Below are 22,384 nucleotides of genomic sequence, written 5' to 3' on the forward strand. Positions count from 1 at the left end.
TCTCTCTCTCTCTTTACCCTTCCTATCCTCCCTGTCTCTCTCTCTCTCTCTCTCTCTCTCTCTCTCTCTTTACCCATCCTATTATCTCTCTCTCTCTCTCTCTCTCTCTCTCTCTCTCTCTCTCTCTTTACCCTTCCTATCCTCCCTGTCTCTCTCTCTCTCTCTCTCTCTCTCTCTCTCTCTCTCTCTCTCTCTCTCTCTCTCTCTCTCTTTACCCATCCTATTATCTCTCTCTCTCTCTCTCTCTCTCTCTCTCTTTACCCTTCCTATCCTCCCTGTCTCTCTCTCTCTCTCTCTCTCTCTTTACCCATCCTATTATCTCTCTCTCTCTCTCTCTCTCTCTCTCTCTCTCTCTCTCTCTCTCTCTCTCTCTCTCTCTCTCTCTCTCTCTCTTTCTCTCTCTCTTTACCCTTCCTATCCTCCCTGTCTCTCTCTCTCTTCCTCCCATCTATCAAGTCACAGTTTTAACCTGACCTATGAGAAAAATGTTAATGTATGACGTTGATTGTAGCTGTGACAAACTGTTCCGTAAAGAAAGTGTTTTGCTACAAAGATACATTTCGTTATTTGTATCAGTGCGCAGGTGCGTGCGTGTGCGTGTGCGCGCTGAGCTCCGGACCTGAACTTTACGCACGGAGCCGCTTCACCTTCTCTCGCACCTGATCCCGGGGCCAAGGTGGTTCTGATCCTCGCCCGGTTCCGGTGGATCACCGGTGGATGATCGGTGGATCACCGGTGGATGATCGGTGGACTCCTGCGGGAACATGCGCTCGCCCTGCGGGTTCCTCTCGGGTCGAGTCCCCGCAGGGAACCGACTCGACCCGGATCGCCTCCTCTCCCGCTTCCGCATTCCCGCAGCCTCCGAGTCCACCTCCCGGCAGACCTGCACCCAGACCTGCACCCGGCAGACCGGTTGGTCCGGATCCTCCGAGCCGCGGGCGCAGCGTCATGTGTGCGGGTAGAGACACGGAGACAGAGACCTCAGGCACCGGAGAGACCGCGGGACCGGGACCTGGAGCACAGAGAGACCGGGACCGGGAGCACAGAGAGACCGGGACCTGGAGAAGCGAGAGACCGGGACCTGGAGCACAGAGAGACCGGGACCTGGAGCACAGAGAGACCGGGACCTGGAGCACAGAGAGACCGGGACCTGGAGCAGCGAGAGACCAGGGACAGACCGGGACCTGGAGCCGGGGACAGACCGAGGAGAGACCGGGGAGAGACCGGAGCTGCAGCGGGACCTGGAGCAGCGAGAGACCGGGTGGAGACACAGAGACTGAGACCTCAGGCACCGGAGAGACCGCGGGACCGGGATCAGCGAGAGACCGGGGTGAGACCGGAGCTGCAGCCCGGGAGAGACCGGGGAGAGACCGGAGCTGCACCGGGACCTGGAGCAGCGAGCAGCGGAGAAACCGGAGCCTGGAGACCGGGTTGAGACCGGGGAGAGACCGGGACCTGATCGAGTCTGATCGCGTCTGACCGAGTCCCGGGATGGAGGGCTGCTGCCGGGCCTGCATGCCGTGCCTCGGCCGGCTCTGGACCTGGATCTGGCCCGACTGCCGCTACCCGAACGTGCCGAACCAGGACCATGTGATCTCGAACCCGGGCGCCGGGGCCGCGGAGCTCCGCACCGTGTCCGGGGACATCCGGGCCCCGGCGCCCCGGAAGCGGCCCGTGCAGCTGTACGCGGCCCTGTTCGACTTCGTGGCCCGGAGCGAGGACGAGCTGACGGTGAAGGAGGGGGACAAGCTGTCGGTCCTGGAGACCCGGGGGGACTACGTGCTGGCCAAGAAGCTCACCGGGTCCCTGGAGTCCGGCCTGGTCCCGGCCAACTACCTGGCGCTGCTGCAGGACGAGTTCGCCAAGCACAAGTGAGTGGGTCCACTGGTCCACCTGGTCCGGGTCCACCTTGTGTGGGTCCACCTGGTCCGGGTCCACTGGTCAGGGTTCACCTGGTGTTGATCCACCTGACCCGGGTCCACCTGGTCCGGATCCACATGGTCCGAATCCACCTGGTGTGGATCCACCTGACCCGGGTCCACCTGGTCCGGATCCACATGGTCCGGGTCCACCTGGTGTGGATCCACCTGGTCCGGATCCATCTGGTCCGGGTCCACTGGTCAGGGTTCACCTGGTGTTGATCCACCTGACCCGGGTCCACCTGGTCCGGATCCACATGGTCCGAATCCACCTGGTGTGGATCCACCTGACCCGGGTCCACCTGGTCCGAATCCATCTGGTCCGGATCCACATGGTCCAGATCCACCTGGTCAGGGTCCACCTGGTCCGGACCAGTGTCCAGCTGAACCATTTAGATCTGATCTTGATCTGTATCTGAGTTAGTTCAGGTTAGTGCTGGTTAGGCTAATCTGGGTCAGGTTAGTCTGGGTTAGGTTAATGTGGGTCAGGTAAGTCTGGGTCAGGTTAGTCTGGGTTAGGTTAATGTGGGTTAGGTTAATGTGGGTTAGGTTAATGTGGGTTAGGTTAGTGTGGGTCAGGTGCAACCTTCTGGTCTACAATGTGGGAAACTGTTGGAACCTGATCATTGGTCCTCTGCTGTGTTTTGGATTCTGGATCCTTCAGGTCCTTGCTCACTGAAAACTGACAGAAGAATAAAAGCTAAGTGATGAGATTCTGAATCTGAATCTGAATCTGAATCTGAATCTGCAGCTCAACGATCATTTGAGTCTTTTCTCAGAACCGAGAATTCTAATATTAATCTGAGTAGCAGAAGACAAATTAGATCTTTGCTCCAGTTTTATATTAATTGAACTTGTATCACATTGAGGCCGAGTTCTGATCCTGAGGACAGAGCGTCACATGGTCCTGTCTGGATTCTGTGGTGCATTGAATTTATTTAATGACATCATAGAGAAGGAAAATAATAAATCACTGGTTCCAGCTCCACAGATATTTGAATCTTCTCATATCAACAGGACGAGCCTCATGATTCCATCTGGACTCTTTCAGTGAAAAGTCCCACAGCACCTGATCACATGCTCACGTGTTTACACAATTAATTATCACAGAAGACAAAGAGAACAACACTAGAGGCTCCTGAGGTTTTAGATTAATTTTCATAAAACATCTTCAAGTTCCAGAGTGAAGCGTTAAGAGGAAGAAATGGAAAATAAGATTTATCATGAAGTTTTCACACTGAACCTTTAAATCGTTCATTAGTTGTCAAAGTGATAATCTGTGAATCGACTTGGTGACTAAGATCCTGTGTTAACGTTGAGGAGTTCCTGTGATCTCGTGGTTTTGTGGTGAGATTCAGTTTGTCGTGGTTTTGTGGTGAGATCCAGGTTGTCGTGGTTTTGTGGTGAGATCCACAAAACCAGTTTGTGGTGGTTTTGTGGTGAGATCCAGTTTGTCGTGGTTTTGTGGTGAGATCCGGTTTGTGGTGGTTTTGTGGTGACATTTAGTTTGTCGTGGTTTTGTGGTGAGATTCAGTTTGTCGTGGTTTTATGGTGAGATCCAGTTTGTCGTGGTTTTGTGGTGAGATCCAGTTTGTCGTGGTTTTGTGGTGAGATCCAGTTTGTCGTGGTTTTGTGGTGAGATCCAGTTTGTCGTGGTTTTGTGGTGAGATTCAGTTTGTCGTGGTTTTGTGGTGAGAGTCAGTTTGTCGTGGTTTTGTGGTGAGATTCAGTTTGTCGTGGTTTTGTGGTGAGATCCAGTTTGTGGTGGTTTTGTGGTGAGATTCAGTTTGTCGTGGTTTTGTGGTGAGATTCAGTTTGTCGTGGTTTTGTGGTGAGATCCAGTTTGTGGTGGTTTTGTGGTGAGATTCAGTTTGTCGTGGTTTTGTGGTGAGATTCAGTTTGTCGTGGTTTTGTGGTGAGATCCAGTTTGTGGTGGTTTTGTGGTGAGATTCAGTTTGTCGTGGTTTTGTGGTGAGAGTCAGTTTGTCGTGGTTTTGTGGTGAGATTCAGTTTGTCGTGGTTTTGTGGTGAGATCCAGTTTGTGGTGGTTTTGTGGTGAGATTCAGTTTGTCGTGGTTTTGTGGTGAGATTCAGTTTGTCGTGGTTTTGTGGTGAGATCCAGTTTGTGGTGAGATCCAGTTTGTCGTGGTTTTGTGGTGAGATTCAGTTTGTGGTGAGATCCAGTTTGTCGTGGTTTTGTGGTGAGATTCAGTTTGTGGTGAGATCCAGCTTGTTGTGGTTTTGTGGTGAGATTCAGTTTGTCGTGGTTTTGTGGTGAGATTCAGTTTGTCGTGGTTTTGTGGTGACATTCAGTTTGTCGTGGTTTTGTAGTGAGATTCAGTTTGTGGTGAGATCCAGGTTGTCGTGGTTTTGTGGTGAGATTCAGTTTGTCGTGGTTTTGTGGTGAGATCCAGTTTGTGGTGAGATCCAGTTTGTGGTGAGATCCAGTTTGTCGTGGTTTTGTGGTGACATTTAGTTTGTTGTGGTTTTGTGGTGAGATTCAGTTTGTTGTGGTTTTGTGGTGAGATCCAGTTTGTCAAGGTTTTGTGGTGAGATTTAGTTTGTCGTGGTTTTGTGGTGAGATTCAGTTTGTTGTGGTTTTGTGGTGAGATCCAGTTTGTTGTGGTTTTGTGGTGAGATTCAGTTTGTCGTGGTTTTGTGGTGAGATTCAGTTTGTTGTGGTTTTGTGGTGAGATCCAGTTTGTCGTGGTTTTGTGGTGAGATTCAGTTTGTTGTGGTTTTGTGGTGAGATTCAGCTTGTTGTGGTTTTGTGGTGAGATCCAGTTTGTCGTGGTTTTGTGGTGAGATCCAGTTTGTTGTGGTTTTGTGGTGAGATCCAGTTTGTTGTGGTTTTGTGGTGAGATCCAGTTTGTGGTGGTTTTGTGGCGAGATTCAGTTTGTCGTGGTTTTGTGATGAGATCCAGTTTGTGGTGGTTTTGTGGTGAGATTCAGTTTGTTGTGGTGAGATCCAGTTTGTTGTGGTTTTGTGGTGAGATCCAGTTTGTGGTGGTTTTGTGGTGAGATTCAGTTTGTTGTGGTTTTGTGGTGAGATTCAGTTTGTTGTGGTTTTGTGGTGAGATTCAGTTTGTCGTGGTTTTGAGGTGAGATCCAGTTTGTGGTGGTTTTGTGGTGAGATCCAGTTTGTCGTGGTTTTGTGGTGAGATCCAATTTGTGGTGAGATTCAGTTTGTCGTGGTTTTGTGGTGAGATTCAGTTTGTCGTGGTTTTGTGGTGACATTCAGTTTGTCGTGGTTTTGTAGTGAGATTCAGTTTGTGGTGGTTTTGTGGTGAGATCCAGGTTGTCGTGGTTTTGTGGTGAGATTCAGTTTGTCGTGGTTTTGTGGTGAGATCCAGTTTGTGGTGAGATCCAGTTTGTGGTGAGATCCAGTTTGTCGTGGTTTTGTGGTGACATTTAGTTTGTTGTGGTTTTGTGGTGAGATTCAGTTTGTTGTGGTTTTGTGGTGAGATCCAGTTTGTCAAGGTTTTGTGGTGAGATTTAGTTTGTCGTGGTTTTGTGGTGAGATTCAGTTTGTTGTGGTTTTGTGGTGAGATCCAGTTTGTTGTGGTTTTGTGGTGAGATTCAGTTTGTCGTGGTTTTGTGGTGAGATTCAGTTTGTTGTGGTTTTGTGGTGAGATCCAGTTTGTCGTGGTTTTGTGGTGAGATTCAGTTTGTTGTGGTTTTGTGGTGAGATTCAGCTTGTTGTGGTTTTGTGGTGAGATCCAGTTTGTCGTGGTTTTGTGGTGAGATCCAGTTTGTTGTGGTTTTGTGGTGAGATCCAGTTTGTTGTGGTTTTGTGGTGAGATCCAGTTTGTGGTGGTTTTGTGGCGAGATTCAGTTTGTCGTGGTTTTGTGATGAGATCCAGTTTGTGGTGGTTTTGTGGTGAGATTCAGTTTGTTGTGGTGAGATCCAGTTTGTTGTGGTTTTGTGGTGAGATCCAGTTTGTGGTGGTTTTGTGGTGAGATTCAGTTTGTCAAGGTTTTGTGGTGAGATTTAGTTTGTCGTGGTTTTGTGGTGAGATTCAGTTTGTTGTGGTTTTGTGGTGAGATCCAGTTTGTTGTGGTTTTGTGGTGAGATTCAGTTTGTCGTGGTTTTGTGGTGAGATTCAGTTTGTTGTGGTTTTGTGGTGAGATCCAGTTTGTCGTGGTTTTGTGGTGAGATTCAGTTTGTTGTGGTTTTGTGGTGAGATTCAGCTTGTTGTGGTTTTGTGGTGAGATCCAGTTTGTCGTGGTTTTGTGGTGAGATCCAGTTTGTTGTGGTTTTGTGGTGAGATCCAGTTTGTTGTGGTTTTGTGGTGAGATCCAGTTTGTGGTGGTTTTGTGGCGAGATTCAGTTTGTCGTGGTTTTGTGATGAGATCCAGTTTGTGGTGGTTTTGTGGTGAGATTCAGTTTGTTGTGGTGAGATCCAGTTTGTTGTGGTTTTGTGGTGAGATCCAGTTTGTGGTGGTTTTGTGGTGAGATTCAGTTTGTTGTGGTTTTGTGGTGAGATTCAGTTTGTTGTGGTTTTGTGGTGAGATTCAGTTTGTCGTGGTTTTGAGGTGAGATCCAGTTTGTGGTGGTTTTGTGGTGAGATCCAGTTTGTCGTGGTTTTGTGGTGAGATCCAATTTGTGGTGAGATTCAGTTTGTCGTGGTTTTGTGGTGAGATCCAGTTTGTCGTGGTTTTGTGGTGAGATCCAGTTTGTGGTGTCGCCTCACACTAGGAGGTTGCTGGTTTGAATCCCGGTTCACTGGGATCTTGGAGTTCACATGTTCTCTGCGTGTTCCTCACACCTGCATCAACATACATGGAGACGTGTTGATTGGAGACATTGACCATGGGTGTGACTGGTTGTGTGTCCTTCTTCTCACCCAGTGTCTCCTGGATCAGATGTAACTTTCCTCCCTGAAGCTCCAGAGCCTGAAGGCCCGGAGCTGAACGAGAGGCAGGGGGGGGGGGGGTTCTCCGCTCTGCAGCTGCAGCTCGTCCATTATTCATCCTGTCCACGGGGACTCGTCATGTGTCAGCCGAGCTGTCTCCGTCTCTGCGAGGTTGACTTCACCGTGTCCTCTCCCCGTGCTGAGCAGAGTCCTCGTGTCCCTGTCGTCAGAGACACAGGAGACGAGCTTCAGGTTTCATCCTCCAGTCAAATCTGTTTCACCAGGATCACAGGAACATCTCCAGAGTTATTAATATCTCAGCTGTTTGTCTCAGAAACTGAGTTCTCTCATGGGCTTGTTCAGGGAGGTTATGTTTTCACCTCAGTCTGTGAGTCAGCTGGTCAGTTAGTGACTCGGTGGAAGGAGGTGTGAGCTCCACTTGGGACGTCTGAGGACTCTGAGCTCCTTAACGTGGACACTTCATCAGATCCTCTCCGACCTGGATGAGAAGCATCTGTGAGGCACGTCTGTCCCTCAGGTCTAACACAGACGCACAGGGACGTGTCCAGGAGACAGTCCACTGGGTCCACTCTCCTCTGAATGTCTGACTCTGGAGTTTTACTCTCTAATCTTTCTTGAGAGCAGCTTGTTGTTAGTTTCAGTGAAACCTGAGTGTGAGATCAGACCCGCCCTAATGAGTAAATACAGGTCACTGTGTCGAGTGTGAGCCAACACACACACACACACACACACACACAGACACACACACACTCACTGTACAGCACTTGTTCACTAAGTGGAACCACTGTACAGCAGCAGGTCTCAGGTCAGATCCTGTGTTCACTGTAACTGACTCGACCAGTTATTGAAGTTGTGTAAGTGTATTTTTGTGTGTGTGCATTGTTTACATTCTTCACTCTGTGTGTGTTTGTGTGTGTTTATGTGTGTGTGTAATTCACCTCCATGTGGTTCTCTCCCCCCCCCCCCCCCCCCCAGGTGGTACTATGGGAACATAAACCGAGTGAAAGCTGAGAAGCTGCTTCTGGCTGCCCAAAACAAAGATGGCTCCTTCCTCGTTCGCATCAGTGAGAGTCACAGCGACGAGTACACCATCTCCGGTAAGAGACAGCATTCATCCCTTCATCCCTTCATCCCTTCATCCGTTCATCCATTCATCCCTTCATCCTTTCATCCGTTCATCACCTCATCCATTCATCCATTCATCACCTCATCACCTCATCCATTCATCCCCTCATCCATTCATTCATTCATCCACTTATCCGTTCATCCACTCATCCGTTCATCCATTCATCCATTCATCCACTCATCCCTTCATCCACTCATTCATTCATCCCTTCATCCATTCATTCATCCACTCATTCATTCATCCATTCATTCATTCATTCATCCACTTATCCGTTCATTCATTCATTCATCCACTCATTCATTCATCCATTCATCCCTTCATCCATTCATTCATTCATCCACTTATCCGTTCATCCATTCATCCATTCATCCCCTCATCCACTCATCCACTCATCCCTTCATCCATTCATCCATTCATCCCCTCATCCCTTCATCCACTCATTCATTCATCCCTTCATCCATTCATTCATCCACTCATTCATTCATCCATTCATTCATTCATCCACTTATCCGTTCATCCATTCATTCATTCATCCACTCATTCATTCATCCCTTCATCCATTCATTCATTCATCCACTTATCCGTTCATCCATTCATCCATTCATCCCCTCATCCACTCATCCACTCATCCCTTCATCCATTCATCCCCTCATCCCTTCATCCACTCATTCATTCATCCCTTCATCCCTTCATCCATTCATTCATTCATCCACTCATTCATTCATCCATTCATCCCTTCATCCATTCATCCATTCATTCATTCATCCACTTATCCGTTCATCCATTCATCCCCTCATCCACTCATCCACTCATCCACTCATCCCCTCATCCACTCATCCACTCATCCATTCATCCATCATGTATCCTCACCAGCTCCTTCACACCTGCTTCCCTCTCTCTTTCCCTCTCATTCCTTTTCTTTATCTTCTTTCTTTCTTTCCTCTTTTTAAATTCCCTCTTGTCTTTTGTTTGTCTTTTGTTTCTGAGGATTTAATGGAGGATTTAATTTTCAAACATAAATGAAACCAGGTTTGTCTAAAAGTTTAACAAAAACTAAAACCTCATTTACAAATCATATATTTCTCTGGAACATCTTGACTGAATAAGCAGAGCCAGATTATTTATTTAACCCAATTTGATTTTAAATAATTTAATGACATTTTTACAGAACTGTTCATACAAAAAAATTTAACAAAGTGATTTACAGAATAAAACAATAATAATAAAACCTCCATACCTGCACAATATTAACAGGAAGTGAGGAAACGCTGTCATGCAGAGGTAGAGTAATAACATACTGAAGGGGAATATTAAAGTGAAAACGATCTGAGAAAGCAAACAAGTCGGTAAAGAGGAATAAAGAGATGAATCTGAGCGTATGAAATATGAATCATATTTTGCAGCAGCAGAGAATCTGCTGAGCTCAGCGACTTCAGGAAACACGTGACGCTGCAGTTTCCCTCCAACGCTCGGCTGGAGGTCTCCGCCTCTTCTCCTTCTCTGAGTCGCTCTTCACCATGTGCTGTTCCCCCCCCGCTCCTCCTCCCCTCCTCCCTCCATCACCCCCCCCTCCTGTCTGTCTCCAGCCACCTGATCTCCGTCCCTCGCTGCAGAGGACGCCAGGGGACGCTCTGCCCTCGGGCGCCATGTTGGAGGTCGTCTCTCAGCTTCATCTCTAAAACACAAACTGATTTCATTCTTTTATCTTCTTCACTTTCACTTGAAGGATTTCTTTTGTCTGAGAGCTTCACTCGTATAAGATGAGGACAAGGAGAAGATAAGTGCACTTCCACGTGTTCTGTTTTATTAATGTAGATTTGTGTCACAGCGACATTAATATACAGATTCATTATTTAGTCTTTCTTTAATCTTATGATAGAGATAAAGGATTTCAGAGATCTTCAGTCTCAGAGGCTGAGTGAAGATCTGCAGGCTGATTCAAAAAGAGTTTAAAATGATATCTGGTGTTTGTTAGTGACTCTGAACTGATCTCAGATCTCAATGGGAGGTTTATACAGGTATCTGTATATGTATATATATTATATAATATATTATACATCACCATGTGTTTCTGGCTCATGTCTCAGATCAGGTTGTTAAAAGCTGCTGCTGTTGTCATGGTTACATTAATGAAAACTTAAGGATTTAGTCTGTATAATGTGTTTTTACTTTTATATGATAAACGTTCAGTTGAAATCAGATAAAATCAGATGACAGTTTTAAAAACAAAGACTTTTACACAAAGGGCTTTCTGACAGTTTGCTGGTTTGTTGTCACATTATGGGGGGGGGGGGGGGGTGTCTCCTGTGGTTCTCACATGTCTCACATGTCTCTCTGTGATGAACAGAGGATAAGATGGGGGGGGGGGGAGTGGTGTTTCCAGTCTTTATTATAAAACATTCTGACGCTCTCTTGTCTCTGAATGAGGTTTCGTCCTCTTCTTCAGAGAAACACAGACATGAGTCATTTCCCTAAAAAGCTGAAGTCTTCCTGAACATAATAAAAATCACTTTTTACTCCCGATGACCCGATGACCTTCAGACACTTTGATAAATTAAACCATAAACAAGCCGTTGAGTCATTGGGACATTTGTCCTGTGTCTCCTTCCTTTGTTTGTTTTAACATCCAACTTTCAAATAAGAACTTTTCCTTCTCTAAGCTTGAAAAGAGAAGAGACATATCTTAGAGATAATAACTTATCACTGCTGCACTCACCACAATAAAAGCTTGTAAAACACATGATTTAAAAGACGTACATTTATCTTTTACACACACTTAATAACGGTTCAGTGCAAACTAATAAACCTCTTCATCAGTTTGACCACACATTGCAGGAAGCTGACGGAGCTGCTGCAGCTCAGTGGGAGATGGGTGGAGTCTGTGGAAGCAGGCGGGGGGGCTGGAGAGTGTGAGGTCTATGGAAGCAGGCGGGGGGGCTGGAGAGTGTGAGCGCAGGGTTTCGAGTGCAAGCGTTTAGAGAAGAAGCTCCAGAGTTTGTTTAGCTCCTCCCAGTGAGTTGATGATCCAGTGTCTTGCTCCTCAGACTCCTCCTCTTCCTCTGTTGTTACCCTTCATCACCTGCAGCTCACCTTCCTCTTCACTTTGTCCTTCCTCCTCTTTTCAGCCTCTGGCTTCACACACACCCCCCCACCCCCCACCCCCAAAATATGCATGGTTACGTGCAGGCGTGTGAAGGCGGAACAGACCACACCTTCCTTTACTCTGTTTATGACTCAATAACAAACATCTCTGTCTCTCTCTTTTTATCTCTCTCTCTCTTTAGCACTCTGTATCTGTCTCTCTCTCTCTCTCTTTGTATCTGTCTCTCTCTCTTTCTCTCTTTATATCTCTGTATCTGTCTATCTCTCTCTCTTTATATCTGTCTCTCTCTCTTTATAACTCTGTATCTGTCTCTCTCTCTCTCTTTATGTCTCTCTCTCTCCCTCTCTTTACATCTGTCTCTCTCTCTTTATATCTCTGTATCTGTCTCTCTCTCTCTCTCTTTTTGTATCTGTCTCTCTCTCTCTCTCTCTTTATAACTCTGTATCTGTCTCTCTCTCTCTTTATATCTGTCTCTCTCTCTTTATAACTCTGTATCTGTCTATCTCTCTCTCTTTATGTATCTGTCTCTCTCTCTCTCTCTCTCTCCCCCCTCCCTTCCTGTAACTGTTTCATGAAACAACTATGATGAGGTTTAAAAAGGACGTTTCCTTCTTTTCACACGTTATCACTTCATTTCTTAGTTTCTGATTTCCCCTCCGGTCCTGAAACGTCCTGAGACCTTGTGATGTTCAGTCTTAAATCCCATTAGAGCTGCTGTTGATACGTGAACCTTCTTCTTCTTCTTCTTGTGGACGTGTGGATGATGCTGTGTGCTCCTCTGTGTCCTGCAGCTCGCAGCGAGGGGAAGGTCTACCACTTCAGGATCCAGCGCTCCACCATCGGAGCGTACTTCGTCTCTGATAAGATCTCCTTCGCCACGCTGGGCGAGCTCATCTCCTACTACCAGAAGAACCCACGCAGCCTGGGGGTGCTGCTGCAGGAGCCGTGTGCCCAGCAGGTAGGAGGACCCACACTGACACTCCAGGTTCCTCTGAATCCATCATCTGCTCTCAGGGGTTAGCTCCAGGTTCACAACAGACACAACTGAGTCAGATCCAGATTATTATCTGGATCCATAAATATCTACACGCCCGATTATCATCAATCATCAACGTCCGTGAACATCTGACAGAAGTAGATCTCTGCAGAGTCCAGTGGGATCTGCTTCAGATTCATGAGGTCCACGAGAAACATCTAATTTAAATCAATCTCCACAAAAACCAAACTTCTCCTCACAAAGTTAAAAGTTCAAGAAATCATGTAACTCACAGAAACGCTGAGTCATATTACACATGATGCTTATAAAAGTCAATATTCAGTTTATTGTGTCTAAAGTGCAGACGCACACGCCCACGTGCACTGGACATGTGACTGTTCACTGCATCACATGGTAATAACTTTATTGATCCCTGCAGATGAGTCAAAGTACAAACACTTTTATATTGTAAAATCATTCCCAAGTTACAGTAAAGTGATGAATACAGTTTTATATACTGTGAATATAAGATAAATATTATATAAAGACTGATCCTATTAGTTAACTACTGCAAACATGGACTCTGTCTGGGTGGAGACTGATCAGTGTCATAGGTTGATAATAAATATCAATAATATCACCGGTGCTTTCATTAACATGTGTAAAACGGGTTCTAGTATAAATATTCACTTCATATCTGAAGAATCTGCAGCTTCAGCTCGGAGACGTTCACAAGCAGAAATCATCTTTGTATTAATTCTAATTAAAAACGAGCAGATGATAAAGACTCGACAGCTTCTGGTTCACAGTCTCTAATAATAATAATAATAATAATTCCATATTCACAAAACAAAAGCTCCAGTTTTTCATTTCATCTTAGTTCGAGCAGCTTTTTCTCTGAATCCGAAAAGCTCTTGAATTTTTCCTTCTATTGTTGAAGCAGGAAATTAATCTTTTTCAGCTTATTGTTCATAAATATAAACCAAGAGGCAAATATGTAAAATTATCCAGGTTAATTAAGCAGAGAATAAAATGTTTGGCCCAGTTTTAGAATAAAGTCCCGTGCAGTAATGACATGCTCCATCTCTGCAGCTCCACATTAACCCCCCCCCCTCCTCAGCTCGAGCCCCCCCGAGGTTTCTCCTCCAACACAAGGTTTCTGAGTCGCTTCACAAACGCACACGAGGGTTTCACACAACATTTAGAAAATGAGAAAGATGAACAAAAGATGAAAACTCTTCTTCTTCTGAATCAGAGTCGCTCAGTGATTCCTCCGTCTTCTCTCTTCCCTTCCAGCGGAGGCTCTGAGTCCGAGGCCACGGACACACTGAGGCAGAGACACACACAATCAACACACACACAGACACACACACACAAACACAAGTGAACACACACAGAATTAGCACATGTTCAGAACCAAACTCAAAGAAAACAAACGAAGCCCTTATGTTCCTCTGAGACCTAAATAACGTATTTTACTTTATTGTGTGTTTTACTTTGATATGTTTGTCTGAATGATTCCATTATATTAAGATCAGGTCACTTTCTAATAACTTGGATGCATGAAACTCAGAATCTATATTATAATTACAGCTTCAGCGTTGATTTCTCTGGTTTTAAATCAAACACACAACAGATTTTCAAAACAGTGTAAATGTAAATCTGAGGAGCTGGTTCATGGAGAGAAGCCGTGACTGGAGCTGGTTTTCCTTCTATTTAATTTGTCATTGATTCTCTCTGAATCCGACGAGTCTCTAGAGCAGCGTCGCTCCCGAGTCTTTTCATTGGTTCATTGAATCTTTTGGGAACATTTGCACGTGTGGAGATGATCACGGTTTTTAAAAAGTCGAATTCCCCTCAAAGAAAAGAGAAAACTCTGAACGTCCACGTGTGAAACGATCGATCACTTCAGCGTCCAGGCTGCAGCTCTGAGGAGGAGGCTCTGAGGAGCGGAGGGGACTTTAGAAACTGTGACAGGAAGTGGGAGGAGCAGGAAGTGGAAGGAGAGGAGGACATGAGACATGCTGCAGGAGACATGAAGCCGTGAGACGTTGAGACAGACACTGCGTCCACTGAGTCACAGATGGAGAAGAAGAAGAAGCAGCAGCAAGATGGAAACGTGACTTCTGCTTCATGTGTTGATCTCATTTCACACACGTGCTGTAGCTATGTTCATATTTCCATCATGCAAACACAGTTTATAAACAAATCACAAGTTCTGTGCATTAGGTTGTTTCTCATAAACACTCACACACACAAACAGCAGCTGAGAGCAAGAGGAACATTTACACAACGTTCTTTCATTTAGTTTCAATTTTCATCCATTTTCCTTTATTTCATAGATTTTTGTACCTAAAAACTGTTTCACAACTTTAACACATCAGATTTGTTGTTATACTATAAGTGCAACCTTTACATTTCATGATGTGTGATTTAAGAAATGTACATTTTAAAGCTCTGTTGTCGTCAATTAGAAAACGAGACATTAAGACGTCTTTAAATGTTCCGGCAGTTTAACGTTGGGACATTAAAACGACTCCTAACGGCTTTTCAATCTCTTTTTATCGACTCGCTCTCGTTTCCGGAGATTAAACCGAGAAACGCTCGATAAAAAGCTAAGAGACTCAGTTTGTGTTTCCTGCTTCGAGCAGCAGATTCACTCCGTTCAACAAACAACTATCAGAGACTTTCAGGTCTTTAAAGGAAGAGACGACATTTTCAATAAGACGGATTAAAGAAATCTTCACATTTGTCCTGATGATGTGGAAACAGATTCCATTTCAATCTGTTTCAGTTTGTTTTGTACAAACTTTTGTTGAAGCTTCAGTAAAGAAGCTATATCTGAATTAATTTATTCTTGTGTGTTTAAAGCAAATTAAAAACAGAGACACTTTGATTTTTTTAATCTGTACTTTATTTTATTTCTGAGTGATGTATACGTTTTATATTTGTTTTAATCATGTTTTAGTATTGAATCATTTCATTGGTCTGTTCATTTCATTTCATGTTCATCACAGCACTTGATTATTAGAAGAAAATCGTTTGTAGCAGCTGATTAATAATGAAAATAAATGAAATAATTTGTTCATTCATCTTTTTTCATTCTTTCTTTCACTAACATCAAACAATGCTGATTTAAAATCTGCACGTTCATCAAACCTGGAAAGAAAAATTAATAAGAATCTGAAATAGTAAAAAATGATTTAAACTTGAAGGTTTCCATCATTTCTCATGTTTCTGTGATTCTGTGACATGAGATTTATCTATAAATGAAGATTTGATCCACGTTTTGCATCAGAGGCAAATAAATGTAAGAACTTGATTTTCACGATATTTTCAAGGATTCTGAGAATTAAATAAAATGTCAGAAGCAGCATTAAAGAAAAATATCAGCACATTAAGTCAGAAAAGTGCTGAGGAAAGAAAATGTTTAGATGATGTGTTGGTTTTTCATTTTAATGATGTAATTTATTGTAAATAAAAACCTGTTTTAGCAGATTTTACACCTTCGTCCTGATTAAAGTTTCCAGTTTGTCTGGGTTCCTCCCAGCGGTTTGAATAATAACATAACTATAATAAGTGTTTAACTGAGCAGCTCCAACTTTGAATCTGTGTTGAAGTTAAACTGATGAGACAAAGTTTAGGATTCTTCAGTTATAGAAACATGTAAAATGAAACTTCCGGTTCAACATCAGCTTCTCTCACATGACTTCATCTGGAAATTAACTTTTCAAATGAGGCCAAACTGAGAGTTTCCAGTTATCATGTTTAAAATCACACTGGTTCTGAGTTACATGATGTTAAATCCCAGTTGTGATACTGGGACGTTCCCATCAGTCGTCTCACTCTCTGGTCTCTGTGCAGCGGGAGCTCTTCGACATGGAGCCGTGGGAACGACCTCGAGAGGAGTTCAAGCTCCACAAGAAGCTGGGAGAAGGTCACTTCGGGGAGGTGTGGGAGGCGCAGTGGACCACGGAGAACAAGAAGGTGGCCATCAAGATGCTCAAGCAAGGTGAGACTGCACCCACATGAACCTGAACCTGAACCTGAACCTGAACCTGAACCTGAACCTCCATCCTGCTGCGTCACACACACTCACATCAGGTCTGCTTCTCATCATCCAGGAAGTAGTCCCTGAGAAACCAGTGAGAACATCAGAAACCAGTGAGAACATCAGACACAATCTCACAGTGTGAAAGAGATGAAACTTCCTGGAGCGTTTCACGAGTTCTTCTCACGCTGTCATCGAGGGGCGTGGCCTCCAGGGGCTAAGCAGGGGATTCTGAACACACGTAGATTGTGTATCTGGAGATGGAACACAATCTACGTGTGTTGTTTCTTAGCAGAATGCATTGTGGGTACTCATAAGGCCCCAATCACAATCATGTTTATTGTGTCCCTGAGCTGCCGGAGCCGCTGACGTGGGCGTGTCCCTTCAGGTGCCAGCGCTGATGTGGGCGTGTCCCTTCAGGTGACAGCGCTGCCTTGGGCGTGTCCCTTCAGGTGACAGCGCTGCCTTGGGCGTGTCCCTTCAGGTGACAGCGCTGACGTGGGCGTGTCCCTTCAGGTGACAGAGGAAACAGGATGTCTTGGTCCTGAGTCACCATCTCATAGCTGAATTCAGTTGCCATGGCAGCACAGGTTAGTTTAGATTCATTCCTCAGGAACGAGTTTGATCATCTGCTGTCGACAGGAAGAAGAAGAATGTGGTCGGTTCAGGAAGCTCAGAGGCCGAGGCTAAAAATAAACTGATGGAGTGATGACAGGAAGGAAAGGAACGTGATGACAGGAACAGAGAAGAGAGAAGAGAGTTCCTGGATTGTTTGGGTTGTGAGTGCACGAGCATTCATGAGCGTGCACGAGCGTTCACGAGCGTTCACGAGCGTTCACGAGCGTCCACGTGCGTTCAGACGCTGGTTGGACTGATGACTGCTGATTGGTTCAAGTTCCAGTGATCGACAGAAGGAAACAACCGATGACACATGCAGGGGTTGAAATCACAGTCTGTAACTTGGGGACATTTTGGAGACGATGTCTGTAAACAATTCACATTAACACCGGTTTGTGTTTGTGTTTGTGTTTGTGTTTGTGTTTGTGTTTGTCCTCTCGTCTCGTCCAGAGGACACGAAGCAGGACGAGTTTGTGAAGGAGGTCCAGGCGCTGAAGAGCCTCCATCACCCGAAGCTCATCCAGCTGCTCGCCATGTGCTCCAGAGGAGAGCCGGTCTACATCGTCACCGAGCTCATGAGCAAAGGAAGCCTCAAGTCCTACCTCGCCTGTGAGTGCACACACACACACAGACACACACACACACACACACACAGACACACACAGAAACACACACACACACACAAACACACACACACACACACAGTTAGAGAAGGTCAACCCTTCAGTTAATCTGTTATCATTGTTTATTTTCTCTGCTGTTGATTTAAGAGGTTTTTGAACAGAAGGTTCATGTTTCTTATCTCAGGTTTCAGATTTCAACTCCTTCACTCAGACATTTCTCTGAAAACTTATTTAGGTCAAATGACGTTAAATCTCTTCCACTTCAATCCAAAGCAAAAGGAATTATAATCTGAGTCCTGGCAGAGAAGTGTTGCTCCAGCTAAAGACTCTAATCACGAGGAGTGTGTGTGTGTGTGTGTGTGTGTGTGTGTGTACTGTACTGTACTTATCTACACTGTACTGTACTTGTCGGCCGGAGCCTTCACACACAGATGGAAATTAAAAAGTTTACTTTAGTCAATAATCCTCTTTTCTCCTTGTTCTTCTTGTTCCTGTGAAACATGAAAATAGCAGAACTGCTTCTGTTGTGATTCACACGTTTCCACTTGGAAATCACTTCCTGTCGATGTGAAGTCACTTCCTGTCGATGTGAAGAACAACACTTTGTGTGAAGTCACTTCCTGTCGATGTGAAGTCACTTCCTGTCGATGTGAAGTCACTTCCTGTCGATGTGCAGAACAACAACACTTTGTGTGAAGTCACTTCCTGTCGATATGAAGTCCCTTCCTGTCGATGTGAAGTCACTTCCTGTCGATGTGAAGTCACTTCCTGTCGATGTGAAGTCACTTCCTGTCGATGTGAAGAACAACAACACTTTGTGTGAAGTCACTTCCTGTCGATGTGAAGTCACTTCCTGTCGATGTGAAGTCACTTCCTGTCGATGTGAAGAACAACAACACTTTGTGTGAAGTCACTTCCTGTCGATATGAAGTCACTTCCTGTCGATGTGAAGTCACTTCCTGTCGATGTGAAGTCACTTCCTGTCGATGTGAAGTCACTTCCTGTCGATGTGAAGAACAACAACACTTTGTGTGAAGTCACTTCCTGTCGATGTGAAGTCACTTCCTGTCGATGTGAAGTCACTTCCTGTCGATGTGAAGAACAACAACAGTTTGTGTGGAGTCACTTCCTGTCAATATGAAGTCACTTCCTGTCGATGTGAAGAACAACAACAGTTTGTGTGAAGTCACTTCCTGTCGATGTGAAGTCACTTCCTGTCGATGTGAAGTCACTTCCTGTCGATGTGAAGTCACTTCCTGTCGATGTGAAGTCACTTCCTGTCGATGTGAAGTCACTTCCTGTCGATGTGAAGTCACTTCCTGTCGATGTGAAGTCGCTCTGTGGAGCTTCATGAGAGAAGCTCTGAGATTCTTCCAGAGTCTTATTCTGCGATCACACTTCCCTCAATGCAGTTTTGTTAAATAAGAAACATCTCGGTGTCACACGTCTCTGCTCGGCTGTAAAACTCTGCTTGACCTCTGTGTGACCTCAGCGGCTGAAGGTCAGGTGCTGACCTCCGCTCACCTCATCTACACTGGAGGACAGGAACATCGTCCACCGGGACCTGGCGGCCAGGAACGTCCTTGTGGGGGACGACCTGGTCTGCAAGGTGGCCGACTTCGGCCTGGCTCGCATCATCAAGGTGAGAGGGGGCGGGGCTTTCAGAGGGGGCGGGGCTTTCAGAGGGAGGCGGTCGGTTCAGGGTCTGTTGAAAGGGATTCATGATCATATAAATAATGATTAAATATTTCATACAAAGCTTCCAGGACTTTATTATCAGTTTAGAAAGAGACGACTCAAATGTTCTGTGTGACATTTAAACATGAATCACCTCAATACAAAGATATTGACTGTAAATAAATGAAGCTGCTTTCTGCTCCACGGTTTTATACCATCTACTTAAAGTCTCCTTATTTAAAAGAAGTTAAATAATGTGACTTTTTATACACCGTGTTTCTGTTGAAATTAACGTTAGATAGATAATTGAGTAGATAATCTGGATGTTTGTGGCGTCACATGATGTTAAAAATCGGGTTCCAGGTCTTAAATCTTCATTTATCTCAACATCTTTTTCTGTTTTCTTCCTGTAAAACAATGAAAACACATCGATGACTCGTTCTTCATTCAGGGACATTTACTCGTTCTGGGTCCAATCAGAAGCTCTCTGGGATTCTACACTTCCTCCCTGTGATAGAATCTGAGCGTTAGCAACAGAGAACAGGAACCTGAGCTCTGAGTGTTTACATCATGGAATCTGTTCAGCTCAGAGATATTAATATAAAAATGATTTCAGAAGCATGAGATGTGACAGTGGATTCGTGTTGATGTTCCTGAGAATCAGAATGTCCTGTTGACAAGCAGCAGTTTGATATTTACACACAACAGGGATGAGAGAATGTCTCCAGGGATCTGATGTGAGACATGAGGAAACGTTTTATCACAAAGTGAATCTAGTGTCCCAGGTGATCAGGGACAGATGAGACGGCTGGCTGCTGGGGGTCTGGGTGAAGGACAGCTGGCTGCTGGGGGTCCGGGTGAAGGACAGCTGGCTGCTGGGGGTCCGGGTGAAGGACAGCTGGCTGCTGGGGGTCCGGGTGAAGGACAGCTGGCTGCTGGGGGTCCGGGTGAAGGACAGCTGGCTGCTGGGGGTCCGGGTGAAGGACAGCTGGCGGCTGGGGGTCCGGGTGAAGGACAGCTGGCTGCTGGGGGTCCGGGTGAAGGACAGCTGGCTGCTGGGGGTCCGGGTGAAGGACAGAGTGTTAAAGTTCCTCCTGAATCCTCTGGTTCTGTCTCCGTCTCCACAGGACAGTGTTTACACCGCCAGCAGGAACACAAAGATTCCCGTTCGCTGGACGGCGCCGGAGGCGGCGATCTACCAGCGCTTCTCCGTCAAGTCAGACGTTTGGTCGTTTGGCGTTTTACTGTACGAGATGATGTCACGTGGCAAAATGCCTTATGAAGGTAGAGCATCAAATAAACTGCTGTCGCACTTCAGCAGAATTCAGATAACGATATAAACTGCTGCTTCTCACTGGTGTATGTACATTGCTCAGTATAATATACCTTTATACACATTAATATATGTATAGAATAGAATATTCATAATATGTTTTATTCTTATTCTCTGTATAGTTTTGGTTCTTATATGTTTAGTGTGAAACCCTGTTGCTCGTCCTCATGTGGACGCAGGAGACTCAGATGAAGACACAGAAACACAATGAGACACATCTCACTGACTTTGGTCTTTTCCAGACTTTTGTTTTAAACCCAGTTTCAGTGTCTATAGTTTAGAGATGATGGAACATCTCGACTCGTGGTTAGTGTCTGCTCAGCTCCTCTGATGCTCATGTTCGTTTCTGCTTCAGGGAAAAACAACAAGGAGGTGTTGGACCTGCTGTCCTCTGGGTTCCGGCTGCCCTGTCCCACCCGATGTCCTCAGAACATTTACCGTATCATGATGGACTGCTGGGCCGCCGAGCCGTCCAAGAGGCCGTCCTTCCACGCCCTGCACAGCCAGCTGGACTCCATCTATGCACGGATATATTTCAAGACTATAGAGGTATAGAGAGACAGACACAGAGGGACACAGAGGGACAAAGGGACGATGAGAGGATGTAAATGGTCTCACAGCCAGTCCTCTGCCTCTCTGGTCCCGACAGACGGACGGACCACGGACATGAGGATGTTTTTAAAGCCACACACGTCTACAACAGGGTAAATGTCTCTGAGCACCAGAGACTGAGATGAAGCTTCTCACCTCATCACAGGAGACAGAGGGACATGAGGACGTCTTCCTGTTTGAGAGTCAGGAGACTGAGTCCTCAGGTGTGAGAGTTCACTGCTTCACCTCCTCAGCACATTCACAGCAGATCCTGCTCTGAGTTTTTTACCCGTCGGTGTTTTATAAACCATGTTTTATTACTTGTGTACGTGCCATGTCTGTGTCTGCACACACTGAAATGATCTGAGGTCACAGGTCAGGACTTTAACGAATCACATGTCTTCTGATTGAAAAGCCAGTTCTAAAATTGAGGTTATGTGCAATAATGATGACCAACCTGCACCAGGACCGGAGGACGGATCCAGCAGCTTCGGAGATCTTTGAGTTTCCTCCGACCTTCAGGTTGACTTGTGCTTGGAGGTTAAAGGATTCAGTCTCTTATCCGTCAGGAGGCGTGAGGACAGGGACGTGAGGACAGGACGTGAGGACAGGGACGTGAGGACAGGGACGTGAGGACAGGGACTCAGACTGAAGACTACACACATCACACAGATCCGTCCTCCACGTGTCCTCATGGAGATCGATGAACGATTCTCTGAGACGTCAGTGAGACGCTTCCAGGAAGTTTGTAAAAGGATCATTTGGCTCAAGTGGAAACATTTAAATGTGTTTTTAGAAAACTCTTCAAATCTCTTTAAAGAAAAGTTTTGATGCTTAACAAAGTCTCAGGTTCACAGAAGAAGAAGCAGAATGTGTGTAGCAGATCATTGTGAAACCAGAATGTTGTCGAGTGCAAACCTCCACCGAGACCAAACAGATCCGTGAGATCTTCTCTGAGACACGAACACAAATGAAAACCTTGTGAAGAAGAACTTCCTGATCTTCTCCTGATCTGACACATCAAACATCCTTCCACCAGTTTGGTGTGAACCCGTCCGGTGGTTTCTCTGCTGACAACAAACCAACAAACACAGATGAATGGATCTGCTCCTCGGTGAAGGAATCACTCAGTATATGCACATGTAACATGCATGTTTTGTTTTTGGGGAATATGTTTTGGAAATATGTTTTTACAACCTGTTGATGATGTTAGATGAGAAGCTCTCGTCCCTCGGCTGTAACAACAGGACCGGGCGTGTTAGCTTAGCATCGACAGAGCTAATCTGTCAGTAGCTTTAATGGAAAAAAGTGAAGCCAAAATATTCTGGAAATATGACGTCATGTGGTGTCGAGGTCTATAACCACACTGGACCAATCAGGAGTCAGTGTCAGCTGTCAATCATCACGTCTCCGCCTCTTTTTATATCATCGAATAACTGATTCAAACCAAACTGATCAGAAACAATTCAACAAACATCAGAGAGAGAAGA

At 45.4% G+C, this 22,384-nt stretch overlaps 1 protein-coding gene across 1 annotated transcript; it reads left to right on the forward strand.

Moving 5' to 3' along the window:
- Positions 1 to 1,491: 1,491 nt before the first annotated feature.
- Positions 1,492 to 20,858, forward strand: srms (src-related kinase lacking C-terminal regulatory tyrosine and N-terminal myristylation sites). The gene is given in 10 exon segments (XM_061075289.1): positions 1,492 to 1,590; positions 1,624 to 1,871; positions 7,772 to 7,893; positions 11,817 to 11,983; positions 15,866 to 16,013; positions 17,121 to 17,279; positions 18,786 to 18,825; positions 18,827 to 18,935; positions 20,098 to 20,254; positions 20,659 to 20,858. Coding segments are annotated over 10 exon segments (1,449 nt in total).
- The last annotated feature ends 1,526 nt before the right edge of the window (positions 20,859 to 22,384 follow it).

Source organism: Limanda limanda, chromosome 7 (assembly GCF_963576545.1).
Source record: "Limanda limanda chromosome 7, fLimLim1.1, whole genome shotgun sequence".
Lineage (NCBI taxonomy): Eukaryota > Metazoa > Chordata > Actinopteri > Pleuronectiformes > Pleuronectidae > Limanda > Limanda limanda.